Source organism: Camelus ferus, chromosome 6 (assembly GCF_009834535.1).
Source record: "Camelus ferus isolate YT-003-E chromosome 6, BCGSAC_Cfer_1.0, whole genome shotgun sequence".
Classification (NCBI taxonomy): domain Eukaryota; kingdom Metazoa; phylum Chordata; class Mammalia; order Artiodactyla; family Camelidae; genus Camelus; species Camelus ferus.
In genome coordinates this window covers 38054358-38067642 of record NC_045701.1, presented here as the reverse complement: position 1 = coordinate 38067642, position 13285 = coordinate 38054358, and the positions used below count along the sequence as shown (strand labels likewise).

At 38.0% G+C, this 13285-nt stretch overlaps 1 protein-coding gene across 6 annotated transcripts in view; it reads left to right on the top strand.

Annotated features, from left to right (window-relative positions):
* The first annotated feature begins 729 nt into the window (after positions 1–729).
* HEATR5A (HEAT repeat containing 5A) overlaps positions 730–13285 on the top strand; it is an 87743-nt gene continuing 75187 nt past the window's right edge. For 5 of the 6 annotated variants that reach the window (XM_032481833.1, XM_032481837.1, XM_032481836.1 and 2 more), the window contains exons 1-3: positions 730–879; positions 4202–4256; positions 12325–12524. In XM_032481833.1, coding sequence (XP_032337724.1) covers positions 12399–12524 — 126 coding nt within the window. In that variant the 5' untranslated portion in view covers positions 730–879; positions 4202–4256; positions 12325–12398. Of the gene's footprint in view, positions 983–4201; positions 4257–12324; positions 12525–13285 lie in introns of all 6 variants that reach the window. The other variant, XM_032481832.1, reaches the window with a different exon arrangement.

The following is a 13285-nucleotide window of genomic DNA, read 5'->3' as shown; positions in this document are numbered from 1 at the left end:
ATCATATAAATATTTTGATTTTGATGTTATATTGTGATTAAGTAGAGGATGCTAATTAGTAGGATATATACACTAAAGTATTTATGGGCAATGTGGCATTGTGTCAGCAACTTAGATATCAAACGGTTCCGGGTGGGTGGGAGGGAATGTTTTTTATACAGTATTTGCAACATTTTTCGTAAGCTCGAGCTTGTTTCAAAATAAAAACTGTAAAATTGCATTCAAAATGCTGAATATACTGGAAAAACTCACTTGACTTGGAGCCAAGAGGCTGTTGATCCCAATTCCACCAGAGACTGGGTGTGTGACCTTAAGCAAGTCGCTTTACGTCAGGCCCGAGTGTGGGGCTGTAAAACCAGAAGGTGGGACTACGAGACTCTCCAGGGTCCCTTCCACGTCTCACATTCCACTGTCTACAGACAGGGCTCTCCCGCCTGAATTTCTCCAGGCTCCAGTCGTGTCTCAGACTTCTTATGCCCCAAGGCTGCCCCCAAGGATTCCGGCTGGCGCGCAAAACAGACAAAAAATGGGTGTGGCCAAACTCCTCGGACTGCAAAGCCACTGCTTTGGCCTCAACTCAGGCCGCAGTCTCCGCCATCGCCCTTTCGGCGAGGGAGCAGTACGCCTGCCAGAGTGGGCGTTCGATCGCTCGGCGGGCGGCTGGCTGAGCCTGGGGTCGACGGCGCGGGGCAGGGCGCGCTCCCAATCGCTGGCTCCCGCCTCCCTCCGAGCTTTCCTGCCCCGCCCCGCACGCGCCCCTCCCGCCCCGCCGCCTCGCAGTCGCCGCCGCCGGCGAGTCCCAGCGCTAACCTGCTGCGCTGTGGATCCCGTAAACGTGGCGGGGCTGGGACGGGCTCTGAGTCGTGGGGGGCCCCGGAGGTGAGCAGTCGGGGATCCCCGGAGTGGAGGCGGCTCCGGGCGCGAGGGGGTGGTGTCTGGGCTGCCTGCCGGCTGGGAGGGATCACGCACCGGGGCCTGCACTGTGAGTTAAGCCGCTTGGGGGTCCCTGGGGTGGTCGCGGCAGCGAAGTGGTGGAGGAAGCTGGGACTCCCGGGAGCAAGCACCGGTCGAACGACTAGGTGTGTCCTGGCCGAAGGGGCCGGAGCGCGCCGAGGTGGGGGCTGAACCTAGGCGCGGGGACGGCCGAATGGCCAGCACAGTCCGTTCGTCCTTCCTCCTGGGCTCCGGGGAAGTCTGGTTTCTCCCGGGCACAACAGGTAGGCGTGGACTGTGGCCGCCGGCGGGAGCCCCCGGGCGTGCGGGGAAGGTCGGCTGGTCGGAGCCCGCCTGGCCGGCGCGCGGCTCCCCGGACCCGCCCTGGCGGCGCCGGCTGCGCCGGGGGTTGGAACGGGGCCCCAGCCCGGGCTTCGGAGGGCGAGGTTCTCCCAACGCCCGCGCGCAGCCCTGGAGGCGGGTTTCCAGGAGCAGTGGAGAGTGGCTATTGCCTTCTCGCAAAGAAAGAACGCCTTTGCTGGGGTAGCATTTGCTTAGTATGGGGAAATATTTCTTACCCTACTCTCGGCCAGCACAACGTCATTTCAAGGGGTTATAAAGTCTTTGGAAACTTTATAAAGCGCTTTATGGCACTTACTTATCACAGTAATGTATATTCCTGGCAAGTTAAGATCATTTTCCTAACTGTCAAGTCAGGTAGTACTTGTCAAATGATCTGAGCTCCTTTATGAAGGGTCATAATTATACATTGTTTTTATGTGCAGGCGTTTATTCAACAAATATTCAGCACCTTTTATGTGCAGGCTCAGTGCCCTTAAGGAATTTACAACCTAGAGAAGGCGTTAAAAGGAGGGGGAAAAGGGGCCCGCCCGTAAGGACGGTTCAGAACTTTCAGAGAAAATACTCTGGCGAGATACTTTAAAGTTTAAGGAAAGCAGGGCATTAGATGGATAGGGAGAGAATTGTCCTATTTTTTTTTCCCCAAACATTTAGAAAGTATGTCTTTGAGAAAGTGATTTTACATAAGCATTGAAGCCGACATTCGCCTTACATTTTAATACCATAGTTTTTTTTTCTTTAATAAAATGGGTAAGCAGGAAAGGATTATAACGTAAGAATGATGACACTTGAGAAAAGTACAGTAATTTTATATAGATAGCTATAATGTAGGAAGACAGGAGACCTGAATTTTAGCTGAAGCTCCACTACTGTTTATGGATCTTAGGTAACTTTTCCTTGTTCTTGGTTTTTCATTGTATCTGACTTTAGTGACAAAATGCATAATCCAGAGTAGCTTAAAAATTTAAAAAATTACGCAAATAATACATAATCTAAGGAAAAAAATTAAGAACTTCTGTCTTTAAGTAATGCGTGTATCCTCCTTTCTATTCAGTTTTATTTCAGAAAGGGGATGGAGACAGTTTATAACTTTTATGAACTTTTCTTAATTATCTTTTGAATAAAATAAAAGGTTAAACATTGAATTTGTTTAGGTCCCTTCATATTCTAAAATTCTTTTATTCTAAATCTTGATTAATGACATCTGCATTTAAAAACAAAAACTTTATTGAGTCTTTTGTGTTTCATTAATTATCCATAGTATAGTAGATAGGTTTGAACAGTCCTTTCGTGGAACCTTAGTCCTCTTATGTAAAAGCACTTCTGCATTTTAAGGAGACTGCAGAAACTTAGTAAGCTTCATTTTAAGAAATAAATTAACTGAGGCCTAAGGAATTAGTAAAGACTTATTTGAATCATTTAATTGAATCCTTAGTCTAGTTGTAGTGGTAAATTCTTTGGATTACACTAGGGGTCAGCAATTGACAGTTTGTGGGCCAAATCCAGCCTGCTGCCAGTTTTTATTGATAAAGTTTTGCTGGAACATGCAACCACACTGGTTTACCTATTTCTGGCTGTTTATTTATTGTTTATGAGTAGTTGTGTTGCAGACTGTGGCCCACACAGCTTAAAGTATTTACTCTCTGGTCCTTTACAGAAAAAAATTGCTGACTGTGGACTGGAATTCTAAACTCTTAATCTCTAAATCTTTTGTAGGGAGAAATAGGTCAAGTTCAGTTTTAATTCATAATCTTATTTTTCATTATGTCAGGTGAACTATGGGATCTCATAAATGCTTCTGGATCCTAGATGAGTAGTGATGGAAAAAAATCATGGCTTTTCTGTTATATTTGCCTAGTATAAAGTTTTTAATTTCAGCATTTCTAGCCTTTTGGAAGGCTAGAGAAAGGAAAGGATTTTTATATGTTTAGATCTAATGTGGAAATTTTTTTTTTCATTTAGTAAACTCTTTTTTATGGTATCATTGGTGATGGTTACCACAAGTAACAGTACCTTTTACTCAAACATTTTTTAACATGAGTCTAGTCACATAGCAGTTGATTGAAAGATGAGAAAGAAAATTAAGAGAAGTGTAACTGTGAGCATGAAGTCAAACATGCATCTACAGTAAGACCCAAATGGAAAATTAGAACTGTAAACAGATACCCAGCAGATTGAAATGGTAGCATGTCTCCTGAATCAGGTTTGGGCCTTTAAAAAAAAAAAACAAAAAAAAATAGCAACTTAAAAAATAATTATTTCTATAAAAGAAGCATAATGTAGCTATACTAAAACATTGTGTTAATGTTACCTGCCTAAGAAATTATGTCTAATTATGTGATAAGGAAAACTTGTATAAGGTGATGTTTCAATATTTAAAGCAGAGCATATACTTTTGCTAATTTTAAAACGACAGTATGGTTCTCACTATACTAAATAAAACATTTTATGTATGTACTCTGTCAGTAACTTAATTGTGCTTATTGCTCAGATAATGCTTCTCTATGGATACACAAAAGCATCTGTCTATATCTTCTGTTGTGCTTGTAGATTTTTGTATGTTGAATATATGCATGTTTTTCTGGATACATGCAAAATATTACCTCACTTATTCAATACATTTTTATGTAAAGAAAATCATAAGAAAATTGAAATTACTCATTGAAATGCACATTTTTTTAAAGCATAGTTTGGGAGGAAATCTGAAAAGCAAAAAAACCCCCAAAACAACCCCCTCCCCACAAAACCCCCCAGGTAATCCCTTAATCTTAATTCCAGAGTCCTAAAGGCTCTGAAAAGTTTTTTTCTTAACTCATTTGGTAGCAAAACATGACATCAGCTGATATGAAGCTATTTACAGTCATTATATATCCCACCTTAATGTGAATATGTTTATCTTTTGCTGCAGAAATATCAATGAGTTTGACTAAGGAGTGCTGCCTCGGATCAACTGGAGGTTAAAGGTAACAGATGGCATGTGCACTGTATTGGTTTTACCATGACAGTGGGAGTCAGAAAGCAGAGGAATAGTGGAGTTGTTCCAGAGAGCTACACTAGAAAAGTTAAGAGCCTAGCTAGGCATCTGGCAGGTAGTGAGAAGCAGTGTGTGCTAAGACAACCCCTCAGGTAGGGCTCTAGGAAAGTCAGAGATGTGGCTAAATTCTAGACTAGGCATATCTAGATTAGATAGGTTGTAAATTAGAAGTGAGAACCACAAGAAAAGCTGAGATGTCAGACCACAGAATTAAGGATGAATTTGTGAATGCTAACCAAGGTTAGTATGAACAGTTAGAAGGGGGGAAAAGGCTATAACTAAGAAGTCCTAGGTGGCAGACTGCATTAGCAGCAAATACAGTGATACAGATATTTTGGAAAGTGGAGCAATGATTTCTGGCCTCTGCTGAGCTGGGGGAATAGTGGCATTTGTGCACTTTTTGATCTTGTACTAAGTATCCCCATAATGTCCTGCTTTTTAAAATATCTATATTAAATAGTATTTTGGTCACATCCATCACTGTTAGTTGCCTGCTCTGACTTCTTCCTACTCTCACTGAGTTTTCTCCTTCGTTTTTAGTATGGTACTTGACTCTGCCCTAATTAGAATCCAGATAACTGGATTATTATGTTTAAACTAAACTAAGAGTGAACAGGCCTTAAGGGAGAAGAAACTTATCTGAATAAAGTTCATGATCTTTGAAACAATTAGCCTCTGTATATATATATATATTTTTTACTTCTTGTTGCTGGATTCTCAACTAGGTGCCAAGTAGTAAGATTGCTTATTGACTTAAAGATCAGTGTGGTGGGAGATACTAGAGTAAAATTTCTTTTAAAATTTGCTTTCTAGCACCTCAAAATGTCCAGAATGAAATCTTTCTTCTCAGGGGGAGATGTAAAAGTTGATTTGTAGAATGATGAGTGATAAAAATTGCCAAGAATAGCCAAGGACAAAACTAACACTGTTATTATTTATTGATTTACTGTCTAGATGGAAAGGACTCTCCGGAAATTGATGTCTCTAGACCTCACACTTTAACAAAAAGCCTCAAAGTGCTGGAAACCTAAGAAAAGAGTGAAGTGATAAGAAAAAACAACAAAGTTAGAAGGATTAGGTGCTTCAGCGGGGATGGCAGTAACTGTCAGTAATGGCAGCAGTTAGAGGCTATATGGAGAGACTGTATGAAGTAGCTGAAGGAGCAGGGACTTTGAAACAAGACAAATGTAGGCATTTTCTTCTTTCTTCCAGTTAAATAGCATCTTTGTCCTGGACAAATTTCTTAACTCATTATCCTCATCTGTAAAGTAAGGATGGTAATATCTGAGTTTCAGTGTTTTGAAAATTAAATGAGATAGTGAATTAAAAGTTTCTGGTAGCTAAATCTTCAAAAAGCTTTAGTTCCTTTTCCTGTCATTGCCTTATCAGAGTTGGTTCCTGATGCTCAGTCCACCAACACCCCTAATACGTCCTTTTACCCTTCAGGGGTTTTCTATTTTGTAATCCAGAAGGAGAATTGCCAGGGCTAGACTTCAGATGGGGCCCCCATTGGCAGTCTGCTTCACTGAATCCAGCTTCTGCCATTCTGCTCATCCCTAATGGTAACCTGTAGTACTTTGGTAAAACAAGAGAGGAAGGCAAAGGAAATTGCATCCTCACTTCTGGCCCTTTCTTACCCCAATTTATAACTATGTAACTCCTGTTTCTTACTCCATTACAACTTCTCTGTCAAATAGGATGTGCTCCCCAACAGTTTTTGGAGTCGTGTATAACTGCCATTCCTACTGGCTTGTATTATACACTGGTGAGAAGCAACTTTCTCTCCATTTCCACCAAATTTGCAAGATACATTCTTGGAATCTTGCTACACTTAATGTATTTTCATTACAAAGTAAAACAAGGATTTAGTACTGTGCCTGGGGCATGTGACAAGTTATATTTTTGTGATATTACTTAAGAAACATGGACCAAGTTGATTTTATGGGAATTGTATTCAGAATTCCAAAAATCAGATTTTAAAATTTATAATGCAACAAGTCATTTTTAGCCTAGAAAGGGTTTGATATGAAACTTATGAGAAACATTGTTGTAGGTCTGCAGTCTTGACATGCTTAGCTTCTTTTAATTTTAAGTTTGCCTACCTCATCTTTGTTGTTCCTTTTGCTATTTTCCCAATGCTCCCTTTTTGTTTGTTTTGACCCTTATCCTTGGAGAACTTGGGAGATGAAGCCAATTTGTGATTTACTGAAAGGCGTAGGGGGAAATAGGTAGAGAAAGAACCCAAACATAAAGTAATGCTCCCCCTTCCTCCTGCTACCATGTCCTGTTCTCTACTTTATTCCCCTCACATCCTAATGTCGAAAATGCTCTTTTTCCTTTTTTGCCCCAGTGGAAGGGCTACCTAGCATTGAGGAAAATGAATGAGCTTTGTTGCCAAAGAGACCTGGGTTTATTCTTAGCTCTACTGTTTACTGGCATCTAAGTTTTTTCCTCCCATAAAATGGGAACCAGTAATCCCTACCTTGCTTTCTTTCTTGTGGTGACTAGAGATGATATAAATTAAGCACCTAAAAAGTTCCTGGCTCAGGAAATAATAGCCAATATTGTCAGTTTGTGATTTGGGGGTCTGTTGGGAAAGAGAAAGTCATTGCCATTAAACTGCAGCAGGCTATACATGTGTCCTCCCCATTTGTGATGTTACCAAGATGATGCTGACAAATGGTATTGTGAATTGTAAAAGTTAGGAATCTAACAGAAATTTAGTTTATTTCTTGGTTGTTAAGGGTTTCATTTTAAAAGTTTTGAAATCACTAAAAATTTGGAGACTAGTGTAAATAACTCCATCCTTAATGCTACTGCCCTAAGAATCATTGTTAACATTTTTGAACCATGATTTGGAAAAGTACTAGGAGAATCTTACAATCTAAATGATTGTTAGAGAAGCCAAACATTTTAAGAAACATGAATATAATAATGGGAAAAGTGCCATACCAAGAAAAGAGAGTATAACAGAGGAATTAATCATGAAGCTTCCTGAAGAAAGGATTTTTTTTTTAGGTAAATTCTAAAGAAAGGAGTACATTGTAAGAAGCAGCAAGATGTTTTAGATTCAAAAATGGAATACAGGCAAGATTTAAAAATCATGGAGATAAAACTGTTAACTCTAAAATTATAAATGACTTACTTCAATATCCATTTTACCCTGAAGCCAGTTAAGTACAGTGTGTCAGCAATTCAACTTTAGGACCATGTCTAGGGGTATATAAAGTACAGTAACAAAAAGATCTCATTGTTTTCTCTACCAGGGGTAGCCTTCATATAAGCAATATCTTAATTATTACCTAATGCTCCATGTAACTTGTGAGCTCCTGTTTTGTAAACTTTAATTTCACAAAGCCTGAATCACAGGTCAAAGGGAATCTTAGGTCAGGATGGAATGATCCATCTTCTTTCTAGATTAAATCTTCTGAGAGTTCAAAATGAGTTGCCCAGAACAGTGAGGATTTTGCTTGAGGATTATTCTGAAAGGCGGAGAGACCCTGCTCATTCTAAAGGAAATACTGCTTCTCCCTTGACTACCTAGGAGAATTTAAATTGAAGATTTTTCCCAGATGAGAGTTACTACTAGAGATAAATTATATTTATGTGGCCCCATGTATATGTCGGAGCAAGCATCTAATTATCAAATGTCTCTTCTTACCATCCTGTGAGTGGCCCTTTCTGCCCTTGGAAGCCCCGGGCTCCTATCCCACTCCCTGGCTTAAGATGGCAGATATACCTCATTTTATTTTACCTTTCTGTCTCTGAACCTTCCATATACCTGCAGCTTTGACCCTCTTGTGTGTGGGGTTCCTGTGCTTACAAAATTAAATTTTTTCTCCTGTTAGTCTGTCTTATGTCAGTTTGATTCTTAGACTGGCCAGAAAAACCTAGAAGGGTAGAGAAAGTTTCCTTCCTCCTCAGCAAGCTAATTACTGTTTGGGGTTTTTTGTTTTGTATTTTTTTTTTTTTTGAAAGGTGTGGATTTTAAGATTTATATATGTATCCTGAAGTGTGGGAGATTCTTGAGAGGCGTTTTTGTTTGTATATTTTTGTTTGCTTTATGTTTTTTGAACAAAACTAAGAAACTAAAGACTGGTGGCTGAGTTGAAGCTGTTGTGATGTCCTTTAGAGGATTGAGAATCAAAGAAAAGTAATTTAAGTATGAGAGAGATGCCAAAACTTTTGGTGCTTTATACATTCTGGAATTAGTTCCATTTACTTCTTAATAGCTTGTTTATTTTGTAAATTGGTCTTTTCATGCTCTGGAAGGAAAAAACTAATAAAGCTGTCTATTTTGTGTTTGATTGTTCTGTTTGATTATTTGTAATTTTTCCCTCTTTTCTCTCTTCAAAATGGTATAATAAATCACTTTGAGAAACTAAAATGGCCAAAAAGACGAGGAAGACTTCCCCCTGTAAACTTCAACATATGTTCCCATCTCTACCAAAGTAGATCTATAAACCCTATATAGATACGGTGATCATTTCAAAATGTTTGCAGATACCAAATCATTATGTACTACACTTGAAACTAACATAATATTGTATGTCAGCTATATTTCAATAAAGGTAAGTGAATGAATGAATGAATGAAATCCCTGGCTTCAAGGTGTCTGACAGGCCTGACTGGATGAAAGGGTGGCAGCACAGTAGTTTCTAGTTGTTAAAACACATTTATCTGTAGTCAGATTGCTTAAGTGTAACGACCAGTTTCTGTGTGACTGTAGGAAAACTACTCAGATTCTCTGTGTCTCAGTTTCCTCATCTTAAAATAGGGCTAATTATTCACGAAAATGTAAAGCAGTTAGAGTAGTGCTTAGACTATAGTAAGTGGTCAGTAAATAAAAATTAGCTTCTGTCAAAAATAATGGCGAGTGTTACAGTTGATACAGTGGTTTGATGGAATCTTTTTTCAAGTACCTTGAAAAATATATCACTATATATGTCTACTTTTAATAAACAAATCGCTTTGTAGCCTCAACAAAAATGAAAATGGAAAATAAGAGAAAAGTTAGAAAAATAAGTATTCTTCAGGTATATACAGTCATAGAATTGTGGTTATATTAAAACATACAGTAGACTGGCTGCATTTGTTTTCATCTTCCTAAAGTGAAACTTCAGGTTAGAGCAGGAACATTGTTATTTGCAAAATGCATTTGCTTATCTCATTGATAGTACGTGTGTGGAGATCACAGGTGCATTTCAGATTTAGGGGTTTAATGTGGGCTTGCCAATGCGAATTGTCTGCTTCTTTTAGGAGTAATTTGTATGAGGGATGTATTGGGGGCATTGGAGATAACTTTATGACCTGCTTATGATCTCAAGATTTTCACTGAATTATTTATTATTGCATTGTGTTAGCTATTTTGCTTCTTGATAGATCATTTTACACCACAATATTGCTGCTGCCCAAGGAAAAAATGTCTCTTCAGCAGTCCTGATGGCCTCTGAAAAGAGTAATTTGATTCTTAAGATAGGATTTTGACTTGCCCTAGTGGTTGTAAGAAATTTTCTCTATAATGCTGAGGTTATTTTTTTTTCCCTCACGCAGTCATAGATATTGAGTGCAAACTTGCTTTTCACCTTCTGTGTACTTAATAGGTGTCTTTTGGAAATGATTTTGTAGCATTTATTAACTTCATCCTTAACTGTGTGTGTTTTGGTCAGTTTACTTCAATAATTTAAGAAAGGAAAGGGGGATTTTTTAAACAAGAAGCTAAAACTTCATGTTATCTCTGTAAAAAGTGAAGTTGTTAGCACCATTGATTTTATTGTTCTTGTCCCTTAAAATTGACGTTTCTGAAAATAATCTAATATGTACTTTTTTTTTCTTTTGAGGACAATTACTGCCAGTTCTTGGGTGGTGTGGGGCAGGCAGGCAGGATTACTTGGGAAAGGACAACCCAGATGGCTAAAAAAAAGCATAGGCTTGAGAAGACAGTGATGATGAAAACTGTCTTGATGTCTGGGGCAGCCTTCTAGTCAGAATCCAGAATTTTGGCCCAAGCCAGAGGACAAAAGTAATGTAAAGAGTAGGGATTGAAAACCTGAATACCCACAGAAGTTGGCAAATAATGTAAATGAATAAGGTGGTCTAGATGACAACTGTGATCTGCTGGAGAGTCCTTGCTCCTCTTAGATTCAGTCATTCATTGCTATAAGGGGATATGGACCCAGATTTTCATGAAAATCTTGTGTTTAAATGTTAGTAACTAATTCTTCCCTCAATACATATATTGTAGGCCAGATTTGGCCAACAGGGTACCAGTTTGCAGCTGCTGTCTTTTAAAAAGGTTCTTTTAGGTATATAATAATTATGATGATCTGGAACTCTAGGTAATTTTATACCTGTACACTCTCTGAGAGAAATAATGAAAGAAAGAAAAGCCATCCCCATGTCTCCCATCTGATTTTCTAATACGTCTTTACTCACAGGCTTCTCTACAAAAGATGAAGATTTGCTTAGGGGAATATGAGCTATGTATTTTATATGGTTTAGTTTAATTACCTACTTGTAGCATTCTGTCTGTGTTTGTATGCAGTTCCAATGACCTGTTTCTGTTTAGCTTAGAATTTTATTTATAATTATCAAGGTTTTTTTGATACGTTAATTAATAAGAGTATTCATCTTATCTGTATATACCTTCTTTGTTGTTTAATGTTCTTGATGATAGCTGTTACTCTTATAAGTAGTAATAATGATTTTTTTTAAAGCCAGCTTTTGTTTTTTTAATTTCTTTTCTTAAATAATTTTTCCAACTTTTTACTGTGATCTTTTAAAAATGCAGAAAAGTTGAAGAATGGTAAAAGTATCACTCACATACCCACTACTATATTTAACTTAATATTTTGCCATATTTAAATTGATTTACTTAACCATTTGAAAATGAGTTGCAGACATCATGCTGCTTTATATAAAGTATACTGCTGTATACTTTAGCATGCACCTCCTAGAAATAAAAGATTCCATAACCACAAATGCTATCTTACAAATTTGTGTGTGAATGTGTGTATGTATGTATTATATACACATTCTTATATGTTATATATGTTTTAGAAAGGTACTGGGGTATATCCAGGAGATGCTCATGAATATAAAAAAAAAACTCCTCTGTCTTCTGTTTTTTTTTTTTAAGTTGTTTTCTTGTTTCTTTATTTCTGTTCTACATATTTTTTAAACATTTTTTATTGAGTTATAGTCATTTTACAATGTTGTATCAAATTCCTGTCTTCTGTTGATTATTTGTGACAACAGTAGGCTATATTGGATCTGGGTGAGAGTAGATATGATCTTTATTGCTATGATCCCTGGACAACATCCATCCAAGTGCCTTCAAAAACATGAGTTTGCTTTCACAACAAGGCTCACAGAGATAAGGAGACTATGCTGGTTGAGATGGGAATCTTTCCTAAAACTCCCAGCTTCAGGCTACTGCAAGCATAGTCTTTATGGGGGTAGGGGTGGGGACAAATGCTACTGGAAATAAGTCCCTTTGCTCCTGGTTTGTATCTCCAGGTAAACGACAGGTTATCTAGCTGGGCAAAGGCCCAGAGGGATGTCATGCTTTACTACAGTATTTTAGTCAGAAGTCTGGATATTTAGTCATTTGTTTATATGTACCCAAGACCCATTTTATTAGAAGGGTACTTATGGTACAGAGAAAACTGGAAATCTTAACACTTGAGGACTCTAACCTTAAAATTTTCAGGATTTTAATGGAATGTCTCTTCTGCTTAGCAAGATTTTATTGATGAATGTCAGTAATGCTGCTCTATTTTGCCTGTCCTCTAAAAAAGGAGTACAGAATTCAGAGGTGGATTTTGTGTCAATGTTAACTGGGGCTTACTTGTAGAATTTTCCCAGTTTCACCCTAGAGCTGTTGCAAAAGATGTCTCTATTTATTTATGCTTTGTGCTTTTCTGTGGAAGATTTCCAGTATGGCGATTGCTTTCTTTTTCACTCTCCTTTTAAAATGTTATTTTCCTGTATTACAGATTTTTTTCTTAGGTATATTGACTGAAGTTTAATGAGAAGAATCGTGACCAGCTAAGAGAATTTTCTTCAAGGAATGGAATTAGCTCATAGCTTATTGCTGAATGAAGAAGCATATAGTCAACTGGGTGAAGTTCAGAAGGCAGAGTTTATTTTTGATTGGTTGAGATACTTGGAGAAGCTCTTGCTAGCAACCAGCAGGGTGGGTAAAATTTCAAAAACTGTTTTTTGGGTTTTCTTTTAAGTGCCAGATAATGTTTAGTTCCTTTGGTTTGCTTTTCTAGTTCTGTCTAGAATATCCTAAATTAGCTTTCAAAGGCTAGGCCTTATTAAGACTTTATAATGGAATATTAATAAGAAGTTTGTTCTGTTTAAAAAGAAAAGGAAGAAATTAGCCAATGTGTTTGATACTACTTTAAGATACATTAAAAACTAACTGCAGATTACATTGTGTTAGATTTCCTTACCGTTATCTTCTGCACCTTGTGTCCCTCCATATGCATAAGTCTTGGTGCGTATAGTGCTAAACAATGTAATGGGAGTTTCCCTTAGAAAAAGGTGTGAGCTCTTTAAGAGGAATATGAGTTGAAGTCTTTGAGTAAATATGTTCCCTCTTAATGAAATGGGTACCAAAAAAAGAAGAAAAAAGAACTAATCTTTAATACCATTTACCTACATTCAGGAGTTGTTAACATTTTGCCCTGTTCGATTGACTGACTGATCTACTGAGCCATGTGAGGTTGTACTTTACTTCTCAGTACGTTTGCATACATCTCCTAAAAATAAGGATATTCTCCTACATAATAACAATACCATATGTAATGCAAAAGTGGTACAAAGATGCTACTCATGGAGACAGATAGCATTTAACAAATGACAAAAATCCGTACAAAATTAACAAGCATTTGATTCTGGAAGTTTAAGACTCAGTGAACACCTGAATACCATTACCACTGTGATGCT